At 40.4% G+C, this 13,524-nt stretch overlaps 1 protein-coding gene across 2 annotated transcripts in view; it reads right to left on the bottom strand.

Annotated features, from left to right (window-relative positions):
- Positions 1 to 13,524, bottom strand: part of CFH (complement factor H) — a 32,629-nt gene that overhangs the window by 1,260 nt on the left and 17,845 nt on the right. For both annotated transcript variants that reach the window (XM_010715670.4, XM_085231466.1), the window contains exons 12-22: positions 12,264 to 12,437; positions 10,717 to 10,899; positions 9,299 to 9,481; positions 7,926 to 8,099; positions 7,084 to 7,260; positions 4,684 to 4,890; positions 4,006 to 4,182; positions 3,195 to 3,371; positions 2,022 to 2,198; positions 1,275 to 1,457; positions 350 to 550 (exon numbers count right to left, since the gene is read on the bottom strand). In XM_010715670.4, coding sequence (XP_010713972.2) covers positions 350 to 550; positions 1,275 to 1,457; positions 2,022 to 2,198; positions 3,195 to 3,371; positions 4,006 to 4,182; positions 4,684 to 4,890; positions 7,084 to 7,260; positions 7,926 to 8,099; positions 9,299 to 9,481; positions 10,717 to 10,899; positions 12,264 to 12,437 — 2,013 coding nt within the window. The remainder of the gene's footprint in view (positions 1 to 349; positions 551 to 1,274; positions 1,458 to 2,021; positions 2,199 to 3,194; positions 3,372 to 4,005; positions 4,183 to 4,683; positions 4,891 to 7,083; positions 7,261 to 7,925; positions 8,100 to 9,298; positions 9,482 to 10,716; positions 10,900 to 12,263; positions 12,438 to 13,524) is intronic.

The following is a 13,524-nucleotide window of genomic DNA, read 5'->3' as shown; positions in this document are numbered from 1 at the left end:
GGAGAGACTGCAATGAAATGGTTTCCGTCCTGCCACGGTCAGAGAAACAATTTCAGGGATATCACTTTCAGGGAACTCACGAGCAATTCAGTCCTCCCTGGAATTAGACAGGCAGTCACAGAACAAATAACCCTAGCGAGGGCTTGGTGATCCCCTTCCTCTCAGATACTCCTGTCAGCAGGATCTTGGGAAACACAACCCACCACGGCCTACAGCTTTACAGGATTTCCCACACCCTGGTTCTCTGTTATTACTTCCCCAGGCACACTTGCTAAAGGCTTTCCTTTCAGTTTCTGCACTAGATATGCAAAAAACAGCAGCCAAACAATGGCAAATGGAGAAGACTTACTTCCTGGATTGCACCGTGGATATTTAAGTGTGCCGTTAATACATTGTACTCTGAACGGAGAAGATGCCGGGTCCTTCACATTTCCTATTTTACAATCAAATTCGATAAAATCACCCGGTTTGGAATACAGCTTTTTCTCTTCCCTCCATTTCAGCTCAATGTTGTTATTGTTCATATCTTCTTCAGCTGCCGTACAGGCCACTGGGAAAAGGCGAGAGAACATTGTCATCAATTCATACAGATGCACCACATGTAATTTTTTTCTCCCCACAGATGTTCTTCACATCATAAAATGCTTCCAGGACTTTGCTCTAAGCCTCTGCTTTTTGCAACGGAAGAGATATCTTTATCAAAAATGAAGGGAAAAAAGGATGATCGTTGAGTCACCCTGCAGTGCTGCGGAGAGGCCGTTTCACCCTGAGAGTCACACGGGGCAAGAGGGAAGCAGAGTCTGGGGTAGGGGAACTCAGCAGGCAGCATTCAACTTCCCTGTATCTTTTTTCAGAATCCTCCTTTCCCTTGTCCCAGCACTTCTTTAAATTCATTTCCTCATGTTCATGTCACCCCTGGATTTACTGCATTCAGACAGACCCAACCTCCCCATTGCAACCTGCAGACCGTGGCAACGCGGGAGCCCAGCACACTGATGGAGATCTCCTCGCATGGGCAGTTCAGCCAAACTCCCCTCCTTCTGGATCTGTGGGTGAGAGGAGGCAGGGAGAGGCTGCAGGTAGCAGAGGGGACCACACAAGGTGACATCGAGAAGAAATCCCTTCTGGACAGAAGAAAGACTCACTGCTGTCAGCCACAGCACAAGTGCTGTTTCACAAGTGAAGTGCATTGGAAACACCTTCAGGATCTGAGAAAAAGTCGGTGTGAGCAGTAACGTAGCTCTTGGCCATGCAAGCACATGCTTTAAACCTACCCAAGCAAACTGGTGGATTTGTCCACTGCCCATTAATACATCTGATCTGCTGAGATCCTTCCAGGATGTAGAGATTCGGGCATTTATATTTCAGAGTTTCACCTTGTGAATATTCTGCCTTCGGGAAGGAAAGAATATCTCCATATTCAATCTCTGGAGGTGGGCCACATTTTCCACTCTTTCCTGGAAGAACATCAACGCTTAGAGAGAAATGCATCAGAGTTTAACTGCAGGAGCGGCCTAGCCTCGAATACTTTGGGAAACTACCTTGCCCGTACTTAGAGAGACTCAGAGGACAGCAGAGAAAACTGCCACCTTGACACAAATATCTGACAGATGGAGAAGAGCGAGAGTTTCTCACTTTTCCACTGCTGGGACTCATAACTAGTTCATCTATCTGTTATCTCCGAAGCGTTTGCTGCTTTCTGCAAGTCTTTCGCTGGTCCTACACAGTAGTGCAGGATGTTTGGCACAACTCTTTCTGCAGAACTGGATGCCCACCAGCTCTCCGTACTGCCTGAGCAGGGACAAGCGTGAATCTGTCTGTAAACTAGAACAAACGACACTGGACCATACAATTTCAGTTAATGGTGGGGCAAACCTCGGGCTCTGGGGAGTCCTTACTTGTCAGATGCATTGCATTGCACTTGCTTGCAGCTCAGAGACTGAAATTTGGAGAAGTAAATACCACTGAGCCAGCTTGATGGCAGTCTCACTGACAGGCTACTGGAAAGACAGGAAAAGTACCTCTGCACGTGGGCAGCTCTGTCCAGGTCCCATTCTGACAACCTACGGTGGAAGCTCCAGTCATACGAAAACCTTCCCAGCACGCATATTTAGCTGTCTCCCCAGGCAAATACTTTGACTTCTTAACACCGTGAACTTTACCACCAGCGATTTCTGGAGGAGGTCCACACCTCATATCTGAAAAGAGATACTTCTACAGTTGCAGTTAGAGTCATTGAGGTGTTCCCCTAAGCCTGTTTTAGGTAAGGGAATCGATATTGTTACTCCCCAGCTCACACAATTCCTGTCCAGAGCGTCTAATGCCTTCACAATAATTTTTTCATGTTTTTCCTCCTGACCACAAGAACGTACCGGGGTAAAACATTGTGAACACCAGGAATGTGGGCAGGAGTGTTACTTCAAATGACAGCAGCAGCAGAACGCTTATTTGTGGATTCTCAGGAGACAGCAGTGTCAGTGATAGAGTCTAAAAAAAGCCAGCGTTTCTGTAGCTACACCTTATGGCACAAAAGATCTTTCAGTTAGGTCACGGCCCTCTCCAGAGAACCCTGGCATTTCTGAAAAATCACAGAGGTAGAGCCAAGTTGGCCCTTTGATGAACTGCAGAACTCTGGAAGAAGTCGGCAGCCTGCACTGCACGGACAGGTACTGCAGTCAACTCCACGGAAGTATGTGAAAGCCAAGTAGCAGTAGTTCACCCTCCAGCCACAGATTTTGGCAGGTAAAGGAGGACAGCACATTGTCTTTTCATGGGAATGCTCTTGCCATTTCAAGACTCTAGCAGATCTGCAGTTTTTACATCCTGAGATTCTAGTGGAATCTCTATCAGTTAGACCCTCAGAAAAAATGGCTGGATCTCTCCCCCACTACTTCCATTCAGATAGATTCAGATAGATTTTTTTTAGAGAAGGCCAATAACGCAGTGTCTTCTGGGGAATAACTGGAAAATGAAAAATCATCATATTTTTTTTATGCTCTTTTTCTTTGAGATGTTTTTGCTTTCAATGAAAATATACATAGTACTTCCTGAAGCAGTAAGTTCAAGTGCTGTGCAAGAAAGCAGTCGTAGGTACAAAGCTGCAGTACAAAATTAAAATAAAATTTTTTCAAGTATTTAGGTAAACAGATCGACTCCTCTATACTAAGGGGCAAGATAAAAGCACAAATTCCTACCTTTGCAAGTTGGTGTTTGCGACCATTGTCCATTTGTACAAGTGACATAATTTACACCTGTAATCTGAAAATTGCTGTCACATTCATACTGTACCCGAGCACCGGGCAGATACCTCTGCTGTTGCGTGCTGATAATATTAGCGCTATGAATTTCAGGTGGGGCTTCACAGGTAACATCTGAAAAGAAAGGCACATTTAAGAATACTCGGGCAGTAATGTGATGACTGTAGAATATTGCGTTCAGAGGCAGCGTTATTCACGACGAGGACAGGCAGTTTGCATAAGGCAGGTTGTTTTCCACAGGTAGGAAAGAAAGATACTGTGGTCTTTATTCTGCAGTGCTTCACCTGACAATATTCTTTTTGCCTAAAGTGACTGAAAAGCAGAAAGGAGTTGTAGAGATTAGCTGAACGCGCAGGCTGGTGCTCTACAGCATGGTGCACCAAAGGACTGAAGAGTGTTTTCTTTAGTATTTTGAAGGTAACTTTCATAATGAAAGTCACATTCCTACCGATGTAAAAATAAATACGTTAGCTTACCAGTTATCCCTTTGCAGTTAGCACCTTTCCTCCATAACCTTCTATTTGTTAACGAAGAAACGAGTTCAGTTGCGTCTACTAGCTTCAGCCCAGAAGGGGAAAAAATTTCAGTTCTGCTTGATGGTTCTCAGGAACCAGACAAAAGATGCTTAGCATCTCATTCAAACCAATTCAATGATTGACTCTATTGTTTTGACTCACTTGTATGTGTGGGTGGGTATTTTTTTTAATGAATGTACCTCTTAAAAGACTAAAAGAAATAGAACACGCACCTTCACAGAACGGTGGTGTTGACCAATTTCCTTTTCTGCAAATAATTTCTGGGAGACCAACAGCCTCAAATCCTTCATCACACTGGTAGCGAATTGTTTCGCCAGGCTCATACACTTCCTTGTTTCTGCCTTCAGTTGCAGAATTGTGAACATTTGGAATACTTCCACATGACATTTCTGAAAAGATATGCAAACCTGATACTCATGGTAATATGATACACACAGAATGAGATTATTTTTCTGACCAAACAGATGCTTTTTCTAACCAGCACAGAAAATAACTACCAGCAGATTTTGTATAAAAGAGAGGACGCAGAAACTTCCATGTTAGTCCCCTAAATAGGCGTACACTTTAGTCAGTGTAAAGATTTAGATTCTCTTCCTATCAATGCCAGAAAAGTTTGGTAAAAGCTTCTGTCCCTTACTACACAGAAGCGATATCCACAGCCGAAGCATCAAATCAACTCCCAGTCACTAGTGGACTCTGTAGAAAATAGGTCCTTGTGTGATAAGGATGTGCCCACGACTTACCTGGTAGAGACAAACACTGAACAAAGATTGCAAAAATACCACAGGAATACTTAAAATACTAAACTGTTGTTACTAGTCAGATCCAGTTTAAAAGTATTTCAAATTCACTGCTAAGCACGTTTCAGGAAAAGTATTGTTTGATGTTACCTGAACACGTAGGAGATGAACTCCAGTTTCCCATTGAACAATTTATCTCTGATGGTCCTTCTAACTCAAATCCAGAATGACAAATGAACTTCACCACAGCACCAGCTAGATAAACTGTTTTCCCTTCTTTTTCCATTTTTAAGTTTTGATTTACCAGCCTGAAATCATCAGCATTTTCTATAAGTTGTGGTGGTGAACAGGGTTTTTCTTTAAAACACAAAGATAAACAATAAGAGAAAACAATTAATATTCCAAAGATATATGCAGTCTAAAACTGAAAAGAAAATCCAAATGAAAATGAAGTGTCTTGAAAGACAGATAAATAAATATATACGATTCACAAAGCAAAACTCCTTTCCTTTCTCCTTCCTACAAGGGTTTTTTGTCTTTTGATTTGAAACAAGTTAGAGCCATATGCCACTTCACACAAAGAAGATACAGTTAAAATTTAGTAACAAGAACAGGTTAAAAATCACAGGCAGAGAAGCAAAAGAAACTGTCACATTTTGGGATACTGAAAGTGAGTTTCTAGAATTTTAACTAAATAAAGTTTGTCTGCAACTCACAAAATTGTACCAATATCCTGGAGATTTTCTTGCTGAAGCGGGGAAAAAAAAAAAAACAACAGAGAGTATCAGAACTTATTAACTACACCCTACTTTCCCAGACATACAATGGATCAAACATCTACTAAGCCTTCCTGAGTCAAGATTGTCCCCATACTTTATTCACTTGCAGAGTGAACATAAATTATTCATTTTCAGTTACCAGTAAATTAGATTTATTAATTCGTGCATCAAGTTGAAAGCATACATTTCTACTCAATTCTACAAGACAAACAATCTAATTATAATCAAACTTCCTGTTCAACAACTGGGACCGGGAATTTTATTGCAGTAATATTTACTTTATGAACAGCTCAAACACTTTTCTCTATTCTTCTCTATGTCTGCCACTTATCTGCAGAAGAGGAAACTTACAAGCAAGAAAAGAGAAAAAAAAACCAACAACGCAAAGCACCAAAATTTTTCAGTTTAAAGATACAGACTCCCTTGGCACGTTGTGCACAAGTCACTATCTTGCACCTCATTTGTCTTGCATTTCCATTTCCTATCCGCTTCTGAAGACACTTTCTCCTATCTCTTAACGAACTCCTGCTTGTAAGAGACTATCTGTATCGATAATGTTTTAACCATTGGCCTACAGATTCCTCAGCATATGAAGCACAAATACAGGCTAAGTAAAACAGATTGAGAGCAGTCCTGAAGAGAAGTATTGAAGGTGCTGGTTAATGAAAAACTTGGCAACGTGCACTTAAAGTCCAGAAAGCCAACAGTATTCTGGGCTGCATCAAAAGAAGCGTGGCCAGCAAGGTGAGGGAGGTGATTGTCCTGCTCTACTCTGCTACTGTGGGAACTCACTGCATTCAGCTCTGAGGCCCCCAGAATGGAAAGGACATTAACATGTTGGAGCAGGTCCAGAGGAGGCCATGAGGATAATCAGAGGGCTGCAGCATCTCCTGTAAAGACAGGCTGAAGGAATTGGGCTTGTTGAGGCTGGAGAAGGCTCCGGGGAGTTCTCAGTATGGCCTTCCAATTCATAGCGGGAGCTACAGGAGAGCTGGGGAAGAGCTCTTTATCAGAGAATGGAGAGATAATGAAAGAGCTTAATGGTTCTTTCAAGGTAATGGTTTTAAACTAAAAGAGGGGAAATTTAGATCAGGCAGTAGAAAAAAATTTTTTACAATAGAAGTGATGAGGTACTGTACAGGTTGCTCAGAGAAGCAGTGGGTGCCCTATCCTCCGTAATGCTGAAGGCCAGGCTGGACGTGGCTTTGGGGAACGTGATTTAGTGGGTAATATCTCTGCCCATGGCAGAGAGTTAAAACTCGATGATTATTATGATCACTTCCAACAAAAAACATTCTGTGATTCCTCAGGACAGACATACAAAGTTATGTCATATTACTTATACTTGTATTACAAGAAGAAGACACAAAAACTAGAAGAAAAAAACAAGAATAAAGACAGAAAAAAGGAAAGTGCCACCACTCCATCCAAAATTCTCAATTGATTCATCAGGACACAATTCAAAAGCTCCTGCTCAACACTGACATTCCACTCTGAAGTACGCTACACAAATAAACACACAGCTCTTGAGGAATTGCCTGAAAATGTTATGTGCCATCTCAGATATGTCTGTCTGAATAAAAAGGCCTACGGCTTAACAGTTGATTAACTGCATTTTTTTTAAACCAAGTTACATTCCATTGCTTATCTGTACAATTACATGTTTGTGACAGTCCTAACAAAAACAACAGCATCTTTTTGCTAACGATGACTGCAAGTACACAACACAGAAGTTCATAATAAAATAAAGAGAAAAACAAACACTACTGACCAACGCAGTATGGTGGTGACTGCCATTTCCCATTTATACATGTTATTTCATTTGCACCGATGAGATGGAAACCCTCCAGACATGAAAAAGCTATTTTACTCCCATTCTTGTAATTTCTTCCGACTGGTATCTTGTTAGCATTAGGCAGCTGAGGTGGAGGTGGGCATGTACTCTCACCTAAAGATATGCATTCATTTCATAACAGAACAGAAGATGAAATGTAACAGTTCATCATAGATTGCAGTAGTAACCAACAGCTAAGAAAACACTGGCAGTAGACATCTCTTCAATAGCTGTCTCAAGCTTTAACTAGTACCATGATCATTTTGCTCTGCTTGAAAAACGCTAGAGCTGCTTTCAGATGCTTAAATGCTTTCAACATGTTTTCACAGAAAGCGTGCTCCCACCATGAATGTCTTTTTCTCTCTCAAAATTGCCTTCCTATCATGAACTGGTAGCCTTTCTTTTCCATTACACTGGGGGAGGAGTGAAAGGGGGGGGGAGGGAAAAAAGAAAACTCAGCAATAGAAGATCTTTGAACTTTTCTCACATCAAAAGTGACAGTGACAATGGTTCCATTGTCAGAGTAGATACTAATAAGTCTGCTTCACTAAATAGAGTTTCTAAATTTAGTTTGCTGTTCCAACAATTTCCTTAATTAGTTCACATGACAATGTAATTATATCTACATATATATATATACACACACACACATGTATACACACAAGAATGTAAGCATTTCTGTTACTGATCAGTGGCACAGAGACGCTAAGAATCTTTGATAACAAGCATTTACCATGCATACAAAAAAGAAGAAATTGTATGCAAATCTAAAATCATACCTGTACACTGAATTTCTGGAGACCATTTTCCGGACACACAAGTTGCCTGTTTCAATTGTCTGTCAGCTTGCTTACATTTATACGTTAAATACAGCTCAGTCTCCTTTGCTTTCCTGAGAGAATTAGTGCGTACAACCACAATATCCTCTGGAGGTACACACTGATGAGATGGGGCTGAAGAAAATCAACACAAGTAGTTAAAGAATAGATTTGGTTCAGATAATATGTATGTACGCATTCATAACGAAGAAGTCATCATTTTCCTAATGCTTATCCACATGAAAGTGTTTTTTTGTTTGTTTGTGTTTTTTTGTTTTTTGTTTAACTACTGTGGTTTGAAGTAACTCTTAAGATTCCTTAAGAGGTGGAGCACCTCTTCTATGAAGAAAGGTTGAGGGAACTGGGCTTGTTTAGCTTGGAGAAGAGAAGGCTCCCGGGAGCTGCGTGTGAAAGCTAAGCAGATTGTGTTTTGTGCCAGATACAGTCCTCAAAATAATTGTAAATGAAGTTAAAATGTATCCATATCATCAATAAATAAAAAAATCACTTCTAAAGAAAGGGAGAACTAATAATATAATAAGTGAATACGATTCCTAATAATATAATACTACTAATATAATAATACATAATAACATAGTACTAATAATATCATATCGATCTTTGTTAAAGTCTCAGACTAAGTTATGACAGCCAAGACACTTTCTTATACAACATCACTTTTTATCATTTTTTTTTTTTAATAAACAAAATCACTGACTCCAATGCATCTTTTCCTCTTAAGGCAGAAGGTTTGTTTTAGATAGCTTGCTTTTAAAAGTTTATACACTGTGAAACTGTATGAGAAAAAAAGAGAGAAAACTAGTGACCAGAAATGGACTAATCTACATAAAAATGACAAGGATAAGGTAAAACCAGCAGACTGAGGCTAATAATTAATATTTTTTTCTGATTTCCAGAGATATAAATCTTCATTTAATTAACACAACATGCACGTGACTTTTTTGCTGGTATGTCTGAAGTTTCTGAAGGGTCCTTATTGCTGGGAAACACAGGAGAATGAGTACGAAACTACTACAGTAGGATCACTGTATACGAAGGACATTAAAATCCATATTGGATTTTAACCACTGTGTAACCATCCATTCCTTTCCCCAAAACTACTCAGAGTGTTTACAAATGTGTAGCTACATAGTCTTTCCAGGATGAAGGATATGTTATGTTAATGTTTAAAAGAGGAGGAAATGAAAAAAACATTTAGTTGAGATGTGAGAAACTATAGTACCTCAAGCTACGTATTGATTCCCGAAGTCCTTGAAACCATGACTACAATGTTAAACTCATAACTGAAATATTACAGAAATACGGAAGATTACCATTACAAAGAGGTGAAGGCTTCCATTCCCCATTAAGACATTTTGTTCTCATTCTGCTAGCATTCCCAGAGCCTTGCTTACATCTATAGGTTACTTCCTCGCCATGAGAAAACTGGACTCGATATTGCTGCTGAAGAACAATATTCGGGATAGAAGAAGGTGATCCACATGGCATTTTGTCTTCTGTTGAAAAGAACAGAAATATTCCACAAAGTATTGATGTCGCATGTGAGTATCCAAAAGAACTTAGATAAAATAATTCATTTTGCATTTGGAGAGTAAAATCTGCTCCCATTAATTAAATGTCTTGAATAACCTTCTAAACAGCTGGGGTACATCTTTAATTTAGTCAGTTGACTAAATTTCTTTCTTTTACATCACCAACAACTCCAGGGCGTACTCCATGAGACATTTCAGCTAAGGTAAATTTCTCAAACAGTTTTACAAATGTACATGAATCCTAAAGTGTAAGAAAACCTTCAGTTAATCCAACTCATCTGGATCCTTTATTCTGGTCGATCAAAAATTACATTCAATCATGCACCTACATAATCGTAATGTACACTTTCAATTAGTATTACTACAAGAACTGTCTAATATCATTTAGAATTGATTAGAGGGCTGCAGATTTGTCTCCTCTGTGTGGTAACCGTAGTTCTTGCTGTGGGCTGCCATCATTGCCGTGCTAGGGACAATGAAGGTTAGTGGCTTGCAAAGATGAGTGCAGCGTATGAGTAGTCCTTGTGAGGAAGGAAAAGGGGATGTAAACCGAACAGGCGCATAAAACTGTCTTTCACTGGAGGAAAAGGAAGACCCAGGGCAAACTCAGAAATTGGACTTGAAAAGTTCTTCACTGAAGCTTAGATCACACACTTCTCAGTTTGTGCAAAAAACCTGTTCTCTGCAGATCAAGTATTGAAAAAATGTGAGCAGTCATACAGTTTTTAAACATCAATGTTGCTTTTGGAAGATGTGTCAGAATCCAGAAGCCAGAGATTACCAGTTTTCCCAAGGGAGTTGCAAGACTTTCGAGATCTCTGTAATACTGAAGAAGTTTGCTAACGGATTCTAGCTCCATTTCTAAGGAAAGATATCCACGTGATGGCACATCCCTCTCTGCTTGTTTCCAGACCTCCACCACAGTTAGCTTCAGAATCTCCTGAACAGTTCAATAAAATAGATACTTGTGGAAGTGATTATATTCTCACAAGCTCTGTGAAAAACAGAGGGAGCGGTATCTGAGGAATCCTTCACTGAAGAAGTTTCCACAACAGCTACACAAGGTTTTTCTTGTTTTTACTATAGAAGCAATTTTTTTTTTTCCTAGTGGACAGATGGCTATAGCTAATTCGCTTCACATTTGATTATCTTTGTATTGCATCACCATAGTTTTACATACATAATAGAAAGTAGATTACCAATGCAAGAAGGAGGAGATGACCACTCCCCATCCAAACATTCTATTTCCTTTGATCCGACCAATTTAAATTGAGTGTCACATTCATATTCCATTCTGTTCCCATTAGGATACCATTCCAGAAAGCTGCCAGTAACATTTCCATTGGTAACTTCAGGTGGAGGTCCACAGCCTCTGGGATTCACTGAAATCAAGAGATCAAAAATATACACTGCAGTCAGGACTGTTAGCACGCTTGCATATTAAGTGCAACAACAACAGCAACTAATTTATTGCTTAAAATTAAAAAAGAGATATAGAAAAGGTTAAACAGGTCATTATTTTATGCCTGTGACTGTTTAGATACATGCTGGCGTGGAGCTCACAGAGATGAGTTACTCTGGCTCAATCTTCTCTCTTACTTCTGTGCACCATCAGTTTCCAGCTATGGTAAAATAAGCGGTTCATGAAATCAATCCATTTTTAATGGAAGAAAAGCGTTACATGGGCATCGACTCCACTTACCTGTGTTACAGTATTCTCACAGAATAAAAAAGCAAATATTCTACAAGTAACAATGACACGCTATTCATCCATACAGTGCTATGTACTGTACATTAAAAGAATTCACATTTGATGGAGTGAACGCCTGCTAAGAGAGCTTAATATGTTTTGAGCTAAAGAGTCAACTACATAAAACACACTTGTTTTCAAATGCAAAAATGTGAGTGAAAAGAATGAGGGCATGAAAGGCAACAACATAAGTGACTTAGTAAGCAGGAAGGAAGAGGGTGAGAAATTTGAAATGCCCTTGTCATTTTGATCTTCCTCGTGGAAGGCATAGTCTAAAATTATTTTCAGATTCCACCAAGTTGTGCTCTGTCATCAGCATAGTGAGAAGAGTAGGGGCACATATCTTCCCTTCTGCAGGAAACAATCCTACAGGATGAAATTTGAGGAAATTTGTAGTAAAAAACTTTCACCAAGTTTGGGTGAAAGTGAACCCTTGGGTTCAGCTGTGTGTCATCTCCAAAATCATTTTTTCCCCCTTAAATGTCACATGATCAGAGAAAATAGCATAGAAAAAGTCTTTGATGAGTGTCAATGCCAGGCAATGGCAAAAGTTATTTAGGGTGCAGGAAGAGATGGTTGTACTCAAATCATTTCTGGCAGCCATATTGCACCCTATTCATGCCTTTTTGGATAAGCAGTATTTTACACTTAATAATCTGAGTGAAGTTTTGTGCAAACCATTTAAGTGAAGCTAACAGGATAAAGACAACAAGAAAAACATGTGGCCTGGTTACCAGACAGATATTCTAGATACATTCCATGTTTTGACATGCTGAAAAGCGAACACTGAAAATTCAACTGTTTGGTTTCTTCCACATAAAACAGCAGAACACTAACAAATGATCTGAGGAAGACCAATGCTCGCCCTTTTAGAGATGACAATGCAATAATTGTTCCTGGGTGCGAGACTGACTTATAGAAGGTGCCCTCAAAAGTCTTCAGGACCGAAGTATTTGCATACATATCCTACCACAATAAAGTCAACAGAGGAGTTACCTTTACATGTTGGCGGTGATGGAAACCATCCAAAGTAATAGCATTGAGCAGAAGCAGGGCCCACTCTTACATGATTATCTATACAGCTGAATTTCACAACATCTCCATTGTAGTATCTGCTTTTTGCAGGATGAACAACTCTATTGGACAGTTCTGGCAGTTCACATTCTATTGCTGCGAAGAAAGAATATTCCACGGTATATTGCAAAACCTACAAAAAATATATGAGCTACTACTAATGAAAAAGTGGGAAACAAGAACCTAAATATACAGAAACACAGATCTGACAAAACAAGCATGGAGACAATGACAAGAAACTTGCCTCCCAGTTATATTAATTGATTGGATATCAGGAAAATACAGGCACCGCTTTTGGGATGATCAATCTAGACTTTGCAGCTGATAAGACCATGAGCTAGGGGGACCCCAGATAAGGAGTGGTGTGGAAATCAGCACAGCTACACAAGTCCACGAAAAGACACGCAGAGGGAAGTAGGAGCAAAGAAAACAACAAATGGGATAATCAGAAAAAGGCATAAAATTGTCAAGCGAACAACTGTGCAGGTCAGTATGCTCGTCTAGTTGAGGCCTGAGCCTGACTACCACAGTCCAGCCTGTCATCTTTTATCTTCTTATTACATCTTTTCTTGTCTATCTTGCTGCATACTCTCAATTCTACTGCATGTGTTTGCGTGCAGCAAGGTCTGGGTGCGAGCTACTGGTGAGACCTGTATATGTGTGAATAAATGTTGCCGGCTCCTTAAATCAGACCAAGGGAGTAGGCACTCCTGGCTTCAGGTGCCAGCTATCGCAGCCAGTGGGAGTCTTTAAATTTCAGCTACGATGGCATCCCAAAAACCAGCTACTAGAGGAACACCGGTGTGAGGGAGGTGAGCGAATGCATGCATGCTTGAGAACCCAGAGTGCTGCATTTGTGCCTTTGCTGGTAAACTTCTGTCTCTTTCAGCTGGCGAGGAGGAAGAAAGAGGACATAGCTGGTCTATGTTTATGTTTTACTTGAGTTCTGTACGTAAGCGCTGTAGAAGGCAGCCTCCTGTCTGTGGCATCTTGTGTGGCTGTGTCAGAGCCCCGTGTCTGTGAGCCTTTGGGGTTTGTGCTCAGCTTCGTTAGTAGTTGAACCCATTAAGATGGAAGTGACAGCTGCAGCCCTTGGGTCTGGGCAGAGGCCCCCTCTCCCTGGTATGCTGGGCTGCACTCCAGCAGCCAGGCAGGAGAGGCGCTGGGTCCAAGAGGCGGGCGG

This window comes from Meleagris gallopavo, chromosome 10 (genome assembly GCF_905368555.1).
Source record: "Meleagris gallopavo chromosome 10, MGAL_WU_HG_1.1, whole genome shotgun sequence".
NCBI classification, from domain to species: Eukaryota; Metazoa; Chordata; class Aves; order Galliformes; family Phasianidae; genus Meleagris; species Meleagris gallopavo.
This window is presented reverse-complemented; position numbering and strand designations above follow the sequence as displayed.